Source organism: Xenia sp. Carnegie-2017, unplaced genomic scaffold (assembly GCF_021976095.1).
Source record: "Xenia sp. Carnegie-2017 unplaced genomic scaffold, XeniaSp_v1 HiC_scaffold_64, whole genome shotgun sequence".
NCBI lineage: Eukaryota > Metazoa > Cnidaria > Anthozoa > Malacalcyonacea > Xeniidae > Xenia > Xenia sp. Carnegie-2017.
In genome coordinates, this window is record NW_025813531.1 from 212,629 (window position 1) to 229,591 (window position 16,963).

Genomic DNA, 16,963 nt, shown 5'->3' on the forward strand with positions numbered 1-16,963 from the left:
TGTAGCATCATACAGGAATGGTTCGCCATTAATTTTGGTGCTTTCACTCTGCTCATGTGCATATTCAACCATCATATAAGAATGGTTTACCATTATTTGTTTGTTCTTCCATCACTTGGAGTGTTTGATTGACTTAATAATAAATGATTTTCCTTCAGTTGCCTCCAAAAACCTTCATCAGGCTTTGCTGTTGGTCATGCTTTCTTTACCAAATGAAATACATCATCTAACCCAATATTGTTAGATTTCATAAGGTAAGCAATGACAACAGTCGAAGACCTGGACACTCCTGCTTTGCTGGACATTTAAAGGAAAATCATTTCATTGGCTACAAAATTTTTGCTGCATAAGCAACAATTTTTAGTTTAATGGCCATCATCTTTAAGTTACGTATGCCTCAAATGTGAAACACAGCCTTCAATTAACATTTCAACAAGTTAACAGTGAACATGCTGATTCAGCATTTGGTTTTTTGTAATCAAATTAATATCCTCCATAAGAACATAAATTGTGTTGACAAGCCTGTAGCAAAACCTACATGTTTGTATGTGTTGATCATTCAGGTTAATTCAGTTGATGTTGACTGATGTTTTCACATCCTCAGATGTAGTCATATTTCGAGCCAAGTTCAAAGTAAATAATTATTGCTAAGTATGTTAAAACATCAACATGTACTAATAAAAATATTCAAAGTTTAATTCATTCACATGAAAACCTAAAAACTTACCATAATAACCTTCACAATACACACATTTAGAATATCAATGGCCATCACCATTTTACACTTACCAATGAACCAAAACCTTTCCATCCTCCAGTCCCTTTTCAATGAATGAGAACAGCTCAGCAAAATGCTGATCTATTCTTGTGTCAGGTAAATCCAAAATTTCTACTGTTTTGTACTGAAACTCCTGAGAGAAAAAATCGAAATATGACATAAACACAAGAGCTTAGGCTAAAATTTGAAATCCACCATCTAAGTTATACTCACATTTGGAAATTGATTTAAAATTCCTGTGGCAACATTAACAATATGAGTAATTTTTTGCAGCCTTAAATGTTCAAGATTACAAGCTCCATCTTGTGAAGAAATGTACAAGTTGTCTGCTACATGATATATCTTGTCGTCAATACTTGTATCTATGCAATAACCATCAACTTTACCAATTACTACAAAGACTTTGTCCCCACAAGTCAAGTTGCTTGTTAAAACCTGAACAAAGAAGCGAAAAGGTTTAAATCTACTTTTATTAATCAAACACACTACCAAGTACATTCATACAAATTAAAAACTAATACCTTTGTGCCATCAGTATGAGTTAAACAGTCGAGAAGTGCTTCAGTTGCTGTCTTTTAACAAATATTTCATCAGCAAAACTCATTCTCACTCCCCAGTAATAGAAAATTTGAACCTTATGACAATTTTATCCGCACATTTGATGAATATTTTAAGGATAAAGTACGAATATACAATGTATAATAATTAATGTGACGAAATCGTCTGTATATGTTTGTAAATGATGATCGTCCAGGTTAATAAAGTCCTGAGAAGGACTGTTTTTGATGTTGTTGACTGACGTTTCGACAACCTTAGCGGTAGTCATCTTCAGAGTCAAATGAGGAGTCTGACGTTGCTTGCAAAACGTATGTAGTCGTTAGCAAGTTGTTCGCTCTGTCGTCCAAATGATCGTAATAAAGTAAATGGTTTGAACCCGGGAGTATCGTTATATGTTTGTACCATTTACTTGAAATCGTCTGTATCCGTTCTTTTCTGAATTAAAGAAGGTATCTAGTAGGTAACTATATGATTTTGTAATTATGCATGTTTACGTGAGCATGTTCATTGTTTGAGAGTTATAACACGTAGAAATGACATCGGTGTACCAAATTTGTTTCCATGAAATGAAGATATATCGAGGTTTCAGTAAATTAACCTAGGTCGAGGAATAGGGTAGTAATTCCCAACCAGAAAGTTTAAAGGAAGGGGGGGGAGGGTGCACATTAAAGAAAAACAAACTCGCACTGTTGATATTATAGGCAATTGAACATACGTTAACATTTTGTACAACACAAAAAGCACAAATATAGAGCGTACCTATCTTAACTTTGCCAATGCAAGTAACTGAGACATCGAAGTACAAAGAAACAAACACGTGATTCAGTGACAGTTAATAACATGGAGACCTTATGGATGTATGGGCACATGGCGGTGTAGTGCACTGGGGTGTCTACGGCCTCTAGTTCCTGCCACTGACCTGTAATTCAATAGAACCCATTAGTTACGGCCTAAACTATTTTAAAGATGCACTACTTGTGGTCTGGGACAAAGGAAGAAACTTGCAGAAAAGAAAGTCTAATTATCGTCGATTTCAGTTAACTTTTAAATGGCGGTTGCCAAGTTACTTTCTAATGTTGCCAACTACATTTCCAAATATGGAATATTCGTTATGAACTTGTCAACTTGAATTGACAAGTTGTGTAACTTGAGTACTGAGGTTGTGAACTTGAGTACTGAAGTTGTGAACTTGAGTACTGAAGTTGTGAACTAAAGTTGCAAAGTACTGGCAAACGCGAAAGGTCTGTGTTGTAGGCTAGTAAAAGCTAAATAAATTGTTCACTGATAATGGCAGATGAATTGGAGGAGTTTCTTAATAGTTTTAAGGATAAAATTGGGAAACAAAATCATGAAGTAATAGAAAAAGCTTTGAAAGAAAATGAATTTTCTTCACGACTGTCGCTGAAATTGTTAAGTAATGAAAATCTTGGTCATCTTTAAAAGAATACGAACTTGCCTCTTGGGGCAAGGAAAGTTTTAGAATTTCATCTCGATTTGCTGCGGAGCAGTCACCGTTATTAAAACTTTCAAAATCTCAATCAAAAGCTGTCTTGACGTGGATGAAAATCCATCTGCTTCTACGAGGTAGGTCGTAAAGTGACATATTTCTTAAAACTGAATACTGTCGTGCGTCATTGTTTTGTAGTCACAATAAAATAAATGTATAAATTTATAATGTTGCGTTTAACTATCTGAAATAGGATACAAGTATACCCGCTAAACATTCATTGTAAAATCGGCGAAGGACAATCGAAGACTCAATTCATCACAACAAACAAGATTTGGAAGAGATGAACGTGCAATTAGAATCAATGAATTTAAATGTTCCTGAATTACCAATGATTGCTAATTACAAAGTCATCTGCAGCAACTGCCACCACCGAGGTCACAGAAACACACAAACTAAACCGTGTATTCTTGAAAAATGTTCCGCGTTTACTTATTGTGGACTTAAAGACAAACATCCCGAATATTCTGCGGACATAAATCGATTGAAGTTTAAGATAAAACAAAAACACGACACTATTAAGCAACTCCAAGAAGAATTAAATGGTATTAATAATTTTCAAAGCCAGAGTGAGCACCAATTTATAAAAGCATTAACCCCCAGATGATGAAAATTAATGCTGAATATAAAATGAACAGACCACAACTTCTTCGCGATATTAGAATTTTGCGCCAGTTCTTCAAAAATAAAATTCCCGCAGAAATAGAAACTCGCGCAGACCTTTCGCGTTTGCCAGTACTTCGCAACTTTGGTTCACAACTTCAGTACTCAAGTTCACAACTTCAGTACTCAAGTTCACAACTTCAGTACTCAAGTTCACAACTTCAGTACTCAAGTACACAACTTCAGTACTCAAGTTACACAACTTCAGTACTCAAGTACACAACTTCAGTACTCAAGTTACACAACTTCAGTACTCAAGTTACACAACTTCAGTACTCAAGTACACAACTTCAACACTCAAGTACACAACTTCAGTACTCAAGTACACAACTTCAGTACTTAAGTACACAACTTCAACACTCAAGTACACAACTTCAGTACTCAAGTACACAACTTCAACACTACACAACTTCAAAACAGCACAACTTGTCAACTCAAGTTGACAAGTTCATAACGAATATTCCATATTTGGAAATATAGTTGGCAACATTAGAAAGTAACTTGGCAACCGCCATTTGAAAAGTTAACTGAAATCGACGATAAGTGGCCAACTGCAGGCTAACTGCGAGGAAAGGAATCTCTCATCACCTAAGGTATTCTTAACATGGTCATTTTTCCCACTCTTGCAACCTTTTGTCAGTTCCATTTAGCATTTTGAATGTTATCAATAATTTGTTTGTTAAAACATAGTAAGAAAAGATGTCTAAACTTTTATTGTCGATTTCAGTTAACTTTTCAAATGGCGGTTGCCAAGTTACTTTCTAATTTTGCCAACTACATTTCCAAATATGGAATATTCGTTATGAACTTGTCAACTTGAGTTGACAAGTTGTGTATGAGTACTTGTACAGTACTAGTTGTGAACTTGAGTACTGAATTTGGGAACTTGAGTACTGAAGTTGGGAACTTTAGTACTAAAGTTGTGAACTAAAGTTGCGAAGTACTGGCAAACGCGAAAGGTCTTGGTACCCTATAGACATTTGGCAATGAATCCGTTCAGTAAGCAAGGAAAAGCTTTACCAATAGAAGTAAGAAATGAAATACTTGAAAGGTGGTTAAATAACCAGCGTTTGACAAACATTTTGAAACAACTAAATCTACCGTATTTGACTATATCAAATATTATAGATCTATGGGTAGACACTGGTTCTATTGCATCTCGCCAGAACGAACGTGATGTTCGAACCACGCGTACAGATGACGTTTTGCATACACTGAATATCTAAAAATTAATAAACCATCTATTTACGCAAAAGAGATTCAGCAACACCTAGAAAATATCAAAGTTTGCCTTCCAGCAAACATACCTAGCAGGTCATCCATTAGTAGAATTTTGAATAAAGATCTTGGTTACTCTTACAAGATAATAAGTCAAATTCCTCGAGAGACAGAACGGCCGGACGTTATGGAGAAGTTAGAAGCTTACGTAGCAAATATTTCATTGATTGATTGCAACCGTATGCATTTCTTTGATGAGTCGCCTGTAGTTGTTACGAGTGGCAACAGACGTCGAGGGCACAGTATGCAGGGTACTACTGCATTTAAAATCCAACGATACTCTTCTAGTGCCACATTTACTGTAAATTTTTTACATAATGTGAACGGCGTATCGCATTATAACACTCTAAGAGGGCCGTCAAACGGGTTAGAATTGCTAAAGCTTTTCCTTGCTTACTGAACGGATTCATTGCCAAATGTCTACAGGGTACAAAAACCTTTCGCGTTTGCTAGTACTTCGCAACTTTAGTTCACAACTTCGGTACTAAAGTTCCCAACTTCAGTACTCAAGTTCCCAACTTCAGTACTCAAGTACACAACTTGTCAACTCAAGTTGACAAGTTCATAACGAATATTCCATATTTGGAAATGTAGTTGGCAACATTAGAAAGTAACTTGGCAACCGCCATTTGAAAAGTTAACTGAAATCGACAATAATTTGCAAATCGGATTCAACAGTCTTTGTGAAATATGTTTTACTTGTGTCTTGAAACATGTTTCCTTGTGTTATAAATATATGATCATCGTATCTAAAATGATTAGAAATATTGACAATCAAAGAAACAAATGCAATGAACTTAGGGTGCCACCAAAGCGAATGAGTTTCAGAATTTCAACCAGTGATTCAGACTAAACAAATGTAGTTTTAAACTGAAAACGTAACAATCGTATTGGATTAACGTTAATTCTGCATTATAAGAAAAGACGTAATTTTACTACAACAAATAACCTTTAATTAGGATGTTTTTCACCGAGAACGAACTGCCTTATGAGATTGACTAAAGCTCCACTTCTTTGACCTTAGAAACTTTGACCTCAGTTGTGTTTTTTTTTGTTGATGTGCTTCATTGCATTATTTTGTTTTATCTTTTGTCTTTGTTTTGCTTAACATAAATATGTTAAAATATAAAAGTAGGCGTTGTTATGCTTTGCTTTCAGCTTCCGTGTTTATCAAACGTCGATTGAAAATTTTAACCTATCTTTTAGCTTCAACTTTTAGTGATAAACAAAATTTCATCAACTCCTGTATTAATTTTGGCATTAAATTGTATAGGAAGACGTATGAAATGGCTTGTCGTCCTAATGTTTACGAAAGTGGATATCAAGAATCGAGATTTAAGACTGTTGTTGATGAAAACTTTTACTGTTCTATTTGTCTGAATGTCATGAAAGATGCCAGAATGTGCCATAATCAACACAGTTTTTGTCGTGAATGTATTGAAGAACATCTACGAGTTAATGCACAAAGATGTCCTCAATGTCAAGATGATTTAAGTGTAGCTACGCTTCATCCAGCGCGTGTTATAAATAACGTGATTTCAAAGTTAAAGATCAACTGCGACTACGCCAGTCGTGGTTGTCCTGAATTTATAAATGTCGAAGATCTTAAAAGACATGTTGAAAATTGTGGTTTTGCTCCAGTGTTGTGTTCCAATGAACATTGTGGTCTGGAAATAAACAAACGAGACAAGATTAAACATGAAACTGAATTATGTGAATACAGAAAGATTGCTTCTTACGACTTTCGAGAGATTAGCGAAATGTTTCAACGAAGTTTTGAAGACAAAATGGAAATGCAAATGAACAACTTAAGCAGGAAAATAGACGAAAAATTTTTTGAAGTAAAAGATTCCGTGAAACCATTGACATCTCAGTATAAAGAAATGATGGAATCTGTAGTAGAAAATGTTGAACAAAATCTTTCTACAGTGACCAAAGAAATGATGGAATCAAGGAAAGAAATAAAAGATGTTCAACAAAATCTTTCTACAGTGACCAAAGAAATGATGGAATCAAGGAAAGAAATAAAAGATGTTCAACAAAATCTTTCTACAGTGACCAAAGAAATGATGGAATCAAGGAAAGAAATAAAAGATGTTCAACAAAATCTTTCTACAGTGACCAAAGAAATGATGGAATCAAGGAAAGAAATAAAAGATTTTCAACAAAATCTTTCTACAGTGACCAAAGAAATGATGGAATCAAGGAAAGAAATAAAAGATTTTCAACAAAATCTTTTTACAGTGACCAAAGAAATGATAAAATCAAGGAAAGAAATAAAAGACGTTCAACAAAATCTTTCTACAGTGACCAAAGAAATGATGGAATCAAGGAAAGAAATAAAAGATGTTCAACAAAATCTTTTTACTGTGACCAAAGAAATGATGGAATCAAGGAAAGAAATAAAAGATATTCAACAAAATCTTTCTATAGTGACCAAAGAAATGAAAGCCATGATATTTCAAATATTGAAAAAGATGAATATAAATGAACAACATGTTCAAACATTGACATCACCAATTGAAATGGTGATGAACTCTGTAAAAGGTGATATTTTGATTGCTGGAGGTTTTTTAGGTGGTTCCCCAAGGAGTGTTGAAATATTTTCATGGAAGGAGGAGAAATGGTTTAACATTGCATCAATGGAAAAAGAACATGACAGGGCTTCATCATTTATTTATAATGATAATTTATTTCTTGTTGGAGGAGTGGGCTGCAACTCAATGGAGACATTAAATATAAAACAGTTTCCTTTGACATGGAAGACATTTCCCACAAAGCTTCCTTATAGATGTGAGCATCATCGAACTGTTGTTTATAAACAACAAATCTTTCACATTGGAGGATACATTTTTGGTAAAGGAATGTCTGATCTGATCAGTGAAATAAAAATTACAGGTGCAACATCTTATGTTTTGAAAGAGTTGTGTCATATGCCTGAACCACGTGCGTGCCATGGAGCTGTTGTTGTTGATGATAAAGTTCTTATTTTTGGAGGACAGGGAAAAGATTACAAAGTTTTGTCCAGTGTTTTGGAATTTGATCCAAGGACTCTTACATTTAAGGAAATGCCTCCATTACCTCATCCATTGTGTGCAATGGCAACAGTTCAATGGAGAGATCAAGTTGTTCTTCTTGGAGCTCGTGAAGGAGAATATTTGAACAGTGTTATCATGTATGACTGTAATAAAGGAAAGACTACAGTTTTACCATCCATGTTGGAAAAGAGATCCTGTTGTTGTGCAGTTATAACAGATGATACAATTGTTGTCATGGGAGGTTCGAATGGTATAGGTAATTATCTTAATTCAGTGGAGTGTTTCAAAATGGTATGTAGTTCTTCATGGACATATCTTCCTTCAATGAACGAGCCACGATACTTGTCCATAGCCGAAGTTTTACCTTTTGGACAAAAGTATGTATAAGTAAGAAAACGTGCATCAAACGTTATAACTTACTAAAAATTCTTGTAGCTTACACTGGATGATAAATATGTAAAGTTAAATGTGTAAACCTTTAAAGCCTGTTGAGAAATTATTTCTCCACTGATTCACTTTAATGATATATATACTGTATATTGCAAGTTGTATCATAAAATACTATATACAGCACATGTCTATCACAAACTTTGGTCACCAATTAAGAATTATATATTTACATGTTATTTATATAAATGGCATTTTTCAAATATATTACATGGCTTTGCTCACATCATTATTAAATTATGCGTTGAATTTGTTTGGACTATTTCCCATGAAATATACAAAAGCAATTTGCTTAGAGACTATTTACATGGAGGTACGGTAACCCCAGCAGAAGGGTTATCCTAGAAAGCGAGTCACCCTACGTGAATATGTTTTATAAGTAGCGTTCACACATGCGCACTAGGGGCACCTACTAGTGGTAGGTTTACCCTAATAACACCAACATTCAATCACTTCTTAAGACTACACCAAACTGTAGCGTTCACACATGCGCACTAGGGGCACCCTAGTGGTAGGTTTACCCTAATAACACCAACATTCAATCACTTGGATATCAATTTTCGTTAGTACTGCCATTATTATTATACGCAACAAAATTTAAAACGTGACATACTTTATATGCATGGTAAAATTACAAGAATGAGGAAACTGCACCATTAACTGTTGGTGTACTGTACTTTGACCATCTACGACGTGTATACTTGTACGAAATCACGTGATAAATTTCTTGCTATTTACTGGCTAAAATGACATAAATATGACAAATTGTTATTGCAACTTCAGATTGAAAATTTTGCCACCTTTCCAGTTTCCTCTCAGACAACAAAATAACGAGGAAATTTTATGTCTGAGAACTTTGTATTCTTGAGAGGAACGTGACGTCATCAATAATACAGTCGCCATGTTTAGGGTTTGTAACCTGGTTTTGTACGTCCAAAAAGTACATTTTGGCTTTCATTTTTTTGTTTTGCGTTTTGGCTGCATTTAATCTTTTTCATTTCAATGGACTGTAATTTTTCTATCATTTAAACCATTATAAGATGGTGGGACAGTCACAATGATTTGTGCTACACAGTGAAATTTAATGTTCCTCGGAAAAACGATTATAAAGCACAAATATACCAGCAAAATGCCCTCAGTTTAGCAAGTTAATATTTTAATAATAAACAGTTATTGGATGAGGTTGAGCATGATATCTAGAATTATTCAGACCGAGGTCAATGTCATCTGCCGAATCATTGATGGAAGAACTTTTGAATCTTTTTTGGAATCTTTCAGCATGGAAACAATAAGTGAATTAACGCTTTAACCCTCTAGAAGCCGGACATTTTCGAAAGTTTGCACACATCTCGTTTGGTGAGTGTTGCCGTGGGCAGCAACGGTTTCTAGAGGGTTAAAAAGTGATTTCTCGTTTCATCCTTGTTATATTCAAACACCTTGTATCATTTCCTTGTACTTCATGTTACGCAGTTTATGGTACCACTTATTTAAGTATAGACTTCATGTAACAGTTATTTATCGATCTGCGATAAAATTACCGCTGTCATGACTCACGAGGGTTTGTCTGTATTGTTAGTTATTCCTATTGAAATTACTATTTTGCTATGGGCAATATCTGGTGCTCTTTATGAAATGCCGAAATATGCGACACGTTGGCAAACGGCGAAACGGAATTCGTATTAAAGTAAATGACTCTGAAGATGACAACCGCTAAGGTTGTCGATACGTCAGTCAACAACAACAAAAACAGTCCTTCTCAGGACTATACCAACCTGGACAATCTACATTTACAAACATGGAATTCTTATTGTTTTGCAAAATGTCACTACTCTCGTAACATTTAGATCAATGAATGTTCCAGATCAAGACTGCTCGCTGCATTCTTTCAAGTCAATGTGCGCTGAAATTTTTGACGCTCTTCATCAGTGATGAATGGAAGCAAAGCTAAGTTTGAGATCAAATCAAAAGTACGCAAGTATTGAATGATTTCGATTCGTGCTTCTTTATCGTTAACTGGTCTCTTTAGTGACCGCAGTTCGACATTTTAATAGCCAATGTATGGGCATTAAGAATAAAAGTTCCTGCTCGTCCAAACGCTTTCTTCATCACTGTATTAGTTGAAGTTACTTGCTCATCTGCATCATATATGGTTAAAGGACACATGCAACATAAAATTCGGATTGTTATTTTGTACTTTACATGAAGGTATAGCTACAACTAATAGTTCACCAAAGTTTGAGACTCAAAGGATAAATATTTTTGAAGATATGGAGGTTTAAAGTTGATGCTTTACTGATAACGTATTGAAAATGCCCGACGAGCTAGCGACAGCTACCGATGTCGTTGTGACGTAATAGTTGACATTAGCTAAACGCGGTCAATTGCGCGCTTCGTTCAAAATATATTGGTAACTTCTTAACAACACGACAATTTAGCATTGAAAATATGGTTTATTGTGCCGCATTTAATTGTAAAAACGGTTCTTCTAAGAACCACGAAACACAGCAAAAGGTTTCTTTTTTTTCGTTTCCCGAAAACAAGCGTATGCGGGATATTTGGCTTGAAAAATCCGACGCAAAAATTTGAAGCCAACAAAGAGCTCAAAATTGTGCTCGCAACATTTCGAGAGTTCGTGCTTCGTGCAAAATTTTGAAGCGATGCAATCAGTAGGATGGACAGCAGGACGGCTTCGCCTTAAGAAGGATGCTGTACCCACGATTTTTGAATACTCTGTGGAACCCACAAGTGTAGCATCTAAAAGGAAGCAGCCAACAAATGTTAGAACTGCATTTGAGAAGAGGCGAAGGCAAGAGGTGAATATTATAGTTATAGTTAGCAATATTTGTTTACATTTATCAAAAACTAAGCTATATAGCATTACCAAATTAAGGACAATTTTATAATTTTAGATTATTGACGACGTTCTTGCAGAACATGACGACTTTCTTGTAGACGACGACCACGATGTGTTGACATCGGCTCGAAATGTTTGTGCGTTTTACCTCAAAGGAAGTTTGTCTAAGATGAATGATGTCAAAATATATGTAGACAGCGAAACACAAACATATACAGTGGTAACTAATTCAGACTAATGTCGTTTGATCTTTTCTTTGTTATTTTAACTCATAAAAAATTCCTTAACGTACCTTAGAAGCGCAATGTGAAATGCCAAGCAGCCATAACAATCCGTCCGCAAAAACACGTAAGGTCAAGAACCACTCAAACCAAAGTGCCAAATATGATAAGTAGAGGTATAGACTTTCCATTCCGGCCGTTTTGATTTTTGTGAAAAATCCAGCAATACGATAATTTTATGCTAAGGTACGGAGGTTGAGTTCATTTCAACAAAAAATCACAGCACACAGACGACGTCATGTGAAATTGAACATTTTGAGGATAGCGCTGTATGGTCTGATACAGAAAGCACGTCGACGATGAGCAATAGCAACAATGGATCTGACTCTCAATGTTCAAATGAGTTAAGGGAAAATGAAGAATCCGACAATGACAATGCAACGTTAGTACCAACTATCCAGTCACCTGACTATTCTTTACATTGCTTTTCTCTGTTATGTTTCTCAGAACGTTACGTTTATCTCTCTCTGCTTCTGATGGTAATTTTTATGTTATAGGAAAGATGCTCAAAATGAGAGAAAATACATAGTGTTTGATAGTTGCCTGAGACAGTGAGTCAATGCCCATGTTGTGGTGAAAGTTGTTCCATTGTGACCAAAACGACTGGTAGTATGGTTAACGTACTAGCAAAATGTCATTGTGGTTATGTTCGAGACTGGAATAGCCAACCTCTGCATGGGCGAATGCCTTTGGGTAACTTGGTCTTTGCTGCCAGCATCTTTTTTAGTGGTAGTAGCCCCAGCAAAGTTCTTCAATTCCTTTGTCACTCAAGCATACAATTTCTGTCAGAGCTATATTCAAACAGCGTATTTGATACCCATGCAGTGTTTCAAATGTTTGGCATATGCACCAAAAGCATCTTCTAGAACCAATCAGAGAAAGGTGTTAGGAATAACGATACATTATATGTGTATTAAACTAAGTATAAGATATCTGATCACAGTGCTAGTCACATGATCTGGTAACTAATGTATGCTAATTGTTATCTTCTGTTCTGTTCGATACCGCATGGTTTAGGACAACGCTCATTATATAACTTAAATAATTAAATATATGTTGTTTTGTTTCTGCTTTAATAATAAATTAACAAAAGAAACATTAACCTTGGAAGAGATGGAAGATGTTACAACAAAATAAAGTTGCCTTATCTTGAATGTGTCCTTTAATGTAGAATATTTCAGAATGTTTTCCTGAAAAGCAAAAGTTGTAATATAATTTTTCTATCGTCTTTAGCTGTTATATAAGAATATACGGAGGAATTGCGATGACTCAGAACTTTTGTTTTTTTTTTACTACTGTTAACGTCATCAAACACGACATGCGCAGAACGCGTTGTAAATGTAAAATATGGGATAGCCCCATTGAGTCTAATAGAACTCAATTGATAGCCCTATATCAAAATTTTGTCTTTTGAGGCAAGGTAAGACTATAAGAAAGTTTTACCCTTGTATCATTCAAGTGAAAAATTTTCTCATTAACAGCTGTACTACAATTTTGATATTAAATTGTATAGGAAGACGTATGAAATGGCTTGTCGTCCTAATGTTTACGAAAGTGGATACGAAGAATCAAGATTTAAGACTGTTGTTGATGAAAATTTTTACTGTTCCATTTGTCTGAATGTCATGAAAGATGCCAGAATGTGCCATAATCAACACAATTTTTGTCGTGAATGTATTGAAGAACATCTACGAGTTAATGCACAAAGATGTCCTCAATGTCAAGATGATTTAAGTGTAGCTACGCTTCATCCAGCGCGTGTTATAAATAACTTGATTTCAAAGTTAAAGATCAACTGCGACTACGCCAGTCGTGGTTGTCCTGAATTTATAAATGTCGAAGATCTTGAAAGACATGTTGAAAATTGTGGCTTTGCTCCAGTGTTCTGTTCCAATGAACATTGTGGTCTGGAAATAAACAAACGAGACAAGATTAAACATGAAACTGAATTATGTGAATACAGAAAGATTGCTTCTCACGACTTTCGAGAGATTAGCGAAATGTTTCAACGAAGTTTTGAAGACAAAATGGAAATGCAAATGAACAACTTAAGCAGGAAAATAGACGAAAAATTTTTTGAAGTAAAAGATTCCGTGAAACCATTGACATCTCAGTATAAAGAAATGATGGAATCTGTAGTAGAAAATGTTGAACAAAATCTTTCTACAGTGACCAAAGAAATGATGGAATCAAGGAAAGAAATAAAAGATGTTCAACAAAATCTTTCTACAGTGACTAAAGAAATGATGGAATCAAGGAAAGAAATAAAAGATGTTCAACAAAATCTTTCTACAGTGACCAAAGAAATGATGGAATCAAGGAAAGAAATAAAAGATGTTCAACAAAATCTTTCTACAGTGACCAAAGAAATGATGGAATCAAGGAAAGAAATAAAAGATGTTCAACAAAATCTTTCTACAGTGACCAAAGAAATGATGGAATCAAGGAAAGAAATAAAAGATGTTCAACAAAATCTTTCTACAGTAACCAAAGAAATGATGGAATCAAGGAGAGAAACAAAAGATGTTCAACAAAATCTTTCTACAGTGACCAAAGAAATGAAAGAAATGAAAGCCATGATGTTTCAAATGTTGGAAAAGATGAATATAAATGTACAACATGTTCAAACATTGACATCACCAGTTGAAATGGTCATGAACTCTGTAAAATGTGATATTTTGATTGCTGGAGGTTACTCACGTGGTTTCTCAAAGAGTGTTGAAATATTTTCATGGAAGGAGGAGAAATGGTTTAACATTGCATCAATGGAAAATGAACACGAGGGTGCTTCATCATTTATTTATAATGATAATTTATTTGTTGTTGGAGGAGTGGTCTGCAAGTCAATGGAGACATTGAATATAAAACAGTTTCCTTTAACATGGAAGACATTTCCCACAGAGCTTCCTTATTACTGTGAGGATCATCAAACTGTTGTTTATAAACAACAAATCTTTCACATTGGAGGAGACATTATTACTAAAGGAACATCAGATTTGATCAGTGAAATAAAAATTACTGGTACAACATCTAATGTTTTGAAAGAGTTGTGTCGTATGCCTGAACCACGTGTGTGCCATGGAGCTGTTGTTGTTGATGATAAAGTTTTTATTTTTGGAGGACAGGGAAAAGGTTTGGAAGTTTTGTCCAGTGTTTTGGAATTTGATCCAAGGACTCTTACATTTAAGGAAATGCCTCCATTACCTCATCCATTGGGTGGAATGGCAACAGTTCAATGGAGAGATCAAGTTGTTCTTCTTGGAGGTGATGATGGAAGAGAAAGGTTGAACAGTGTTATCATGTATGAAACTAAGACAGGTAAGATTACAGTCTTACCATCCATGTTGGAAAAGAGATCCTGTTGTTGTGCAGTTATAACAGACAATACAATTGTTGTCATGGGAGGTTGGAATGATAAAGGTAATGTTCTTAATTCAGTGGAGTGTTTCAAAATGGGATGTAGTTCTTCATGGAAATATCTTCCTTCAATGAACGAACCACGATATGTGTCCATAGCCGAAGTTTTACCTTTTGGACAAAAGTATGTATAAGCAACAAAACATTCATCAAACGTTATGACATACTAAAAATTCTTGTAGCTTACACTGGATGATAAATATGTAAAGTTAAATGTGTAAACCTTTAAAGCCTGTTGAGAAATTATTTCTCCACTGATTCACTTTAATGATATATATACTGTATATTGCAAGTTGTATCATAAAATACTATATACAGCACATGTCTATCACAAACTTTGGTCACCAATTAAGAATTATATATTTACATGTTATTTATATAAATGGCATTTTTCAAATATATTACATGGCTTTGCTCACATCATTATTAAATTATGCGTTGAATTTGTTTGGACTATTTCCCATGAAATATACAAAAGCAATTTGCTTAGAGACTATTTACATGGAGGTACGGTAACCCCAGCAGAAGGGTTATCCTAGAAAGCGAGTCACCCTACGTGAATATGTTTTATAAGTAGCGTTCACACATGCGCACTAGGGGCACCTACTAGTGGTAGGTTTACCCTAATAACACCAACATTCAATCACTTCTTAAGACTACACCAAACTGGATATCAATTTTCGTTAGTACTGCCATTATTATTATACGCAACAAAATTTAAGACGTGACATACTTTATATGCATGGTAAAATTACAAGAATGGGGAAACTGCACCATTAGCTGTTGGTGTACTGTACTTTGACCATCTACGACGTGTATACTCGTACGAAAGCACGTGATAAGTTTCTTGTTATTTACTGGCTAAAATGACATATGACAAATTGTTAATGCAACTTCAGATTGAAAATTTTGCCACCTTTCCAGTTTCCTCTCAGACAACAAAATAACGAGGAAATTTTATGTCTGAGAACTTTGTATTCTTGAGAGGAACGTGACGTCATCAATAATACAGTTGCCATGTTTAGGGTTTGTATCCTGGTTTTTGTACGTCCAAAAAAGTACATTTTGGCTTTCATTTTTTTGTTTTGCGTTTTGGCTGCATTTAATCTTTTTCATTTCAATGGACTGTAATTTTTCTATCATTTAAACCATTATAAGATGGTGGGACAGTCACAATGATTTGTGCTACACAGTGAAATTTAATGTTCCTCGGAAAAAACGATTATAAAGCACAAATATACCAGCAAAATGCCCCTCAGTTTAGCAAGTTAATAATTTAATAATAAACAGTTATTGGATGAGGTTGAGCATGATATCTAGAATTATTCAGACCGAGGTCAATGTCATCTGCCGAATCATTGATGGAAGAACTTTTGAATCTTTTTTGGAATCTTTCAGCATGGAAACAATAAGTGAATTAACGCTTTAACCCTCTAGAAGCCGGACATTTTCGAAAGTTTGCACACATCTCGTTTGGTGAGTGTTGCCCGTGGGCAGCAACGGTTTCTAGAGGGTTAAAAAGTGATTTCTCGTTTGATCCTTGTTATATTCAAACACCTTGTATCATTTCATGTACTTCATGTTACGCAGTTTATGGTACCACTTTTTAAGTATAGACTTCATATAACAGTTGTTTATCTATCTAAGATAAAATTACAGCCGTCATGACTCACGAGGGTTTGTCTGTATTGTTAGTTATTCGTATTGAAATTACTATTTTGCTATGGGCAATATCTGGTGCTCTTTATGAAATGCCGAAATATGTGACACGTTGGCAAACGGCGAAACGGAATTCGTATTAAAGTAAATGACACAGAAGATGACTACCGCTAAGGTTGTCGATACGTCAGTCAACAACAACAAAAACAGTCCTTCTCAGGACTTTACCAACCTGGACAATCTACTTTTACAAGCATGGAATTCATATTGTTTTGCAAAATGTCACAGCTCTCGTAACATTTAGATCAATGAATGTTCCAGATCAAGACTGCTCGCTGCATTCTTTCAAGTCAATGTGCGCTGAAATTTTTGACGCTCTTTATCAGTGATGAATGGAAGCAAAGCTAAGTTGGAGATCAAATCAAAAGTACGCAAGTATTTAATGATTTCGATTCGTGCTTCTTTATCGTTAACTGGTGTCTT

The 16,963-nt window shown here is 35.0% G+C and overlaps 1 protein-coding gene and 1 long non-coding RNA gene across 2 annotated transcripts in view; both read right to left on the reverse strand.

Annotated features, from left to right (window-relative positions):
• Positions 1-15: 15 nt before the first annotated feature.
• The window catches only part of LOC124459062 (dual specificity protein phosphatase 19-like), a gene marked incomplete at its 5' end in the record, with an annotated part of 32,199 nt that continues 15,251 nt past the window's right edge, over positions 16-16,963 (reverse strand). Inside the window, 2 exons of the mRNA XM_047008636.1 lie at positions 16-297; positions 790-911. Coding sequence (XP_046864592.1) covers positions 195-297; positions 790-911 — 225 coding nt within the window. The remainder of the gene's footprint in view (positions 298-789; positions 912-16,963) is intronic.
• Positions 1,178-1,402, reverse strand: LOC124459100. Its single transcript, XR_006953464.1, has 2 exons — positions 1,300-1,402; positions 1,178-1,213 (listed from the first exon to the last, which is right to left on the reverse strand). It is a non-coding gene; the product is annotated as an uncharacterized LOC124459100 (long non-coding RNA).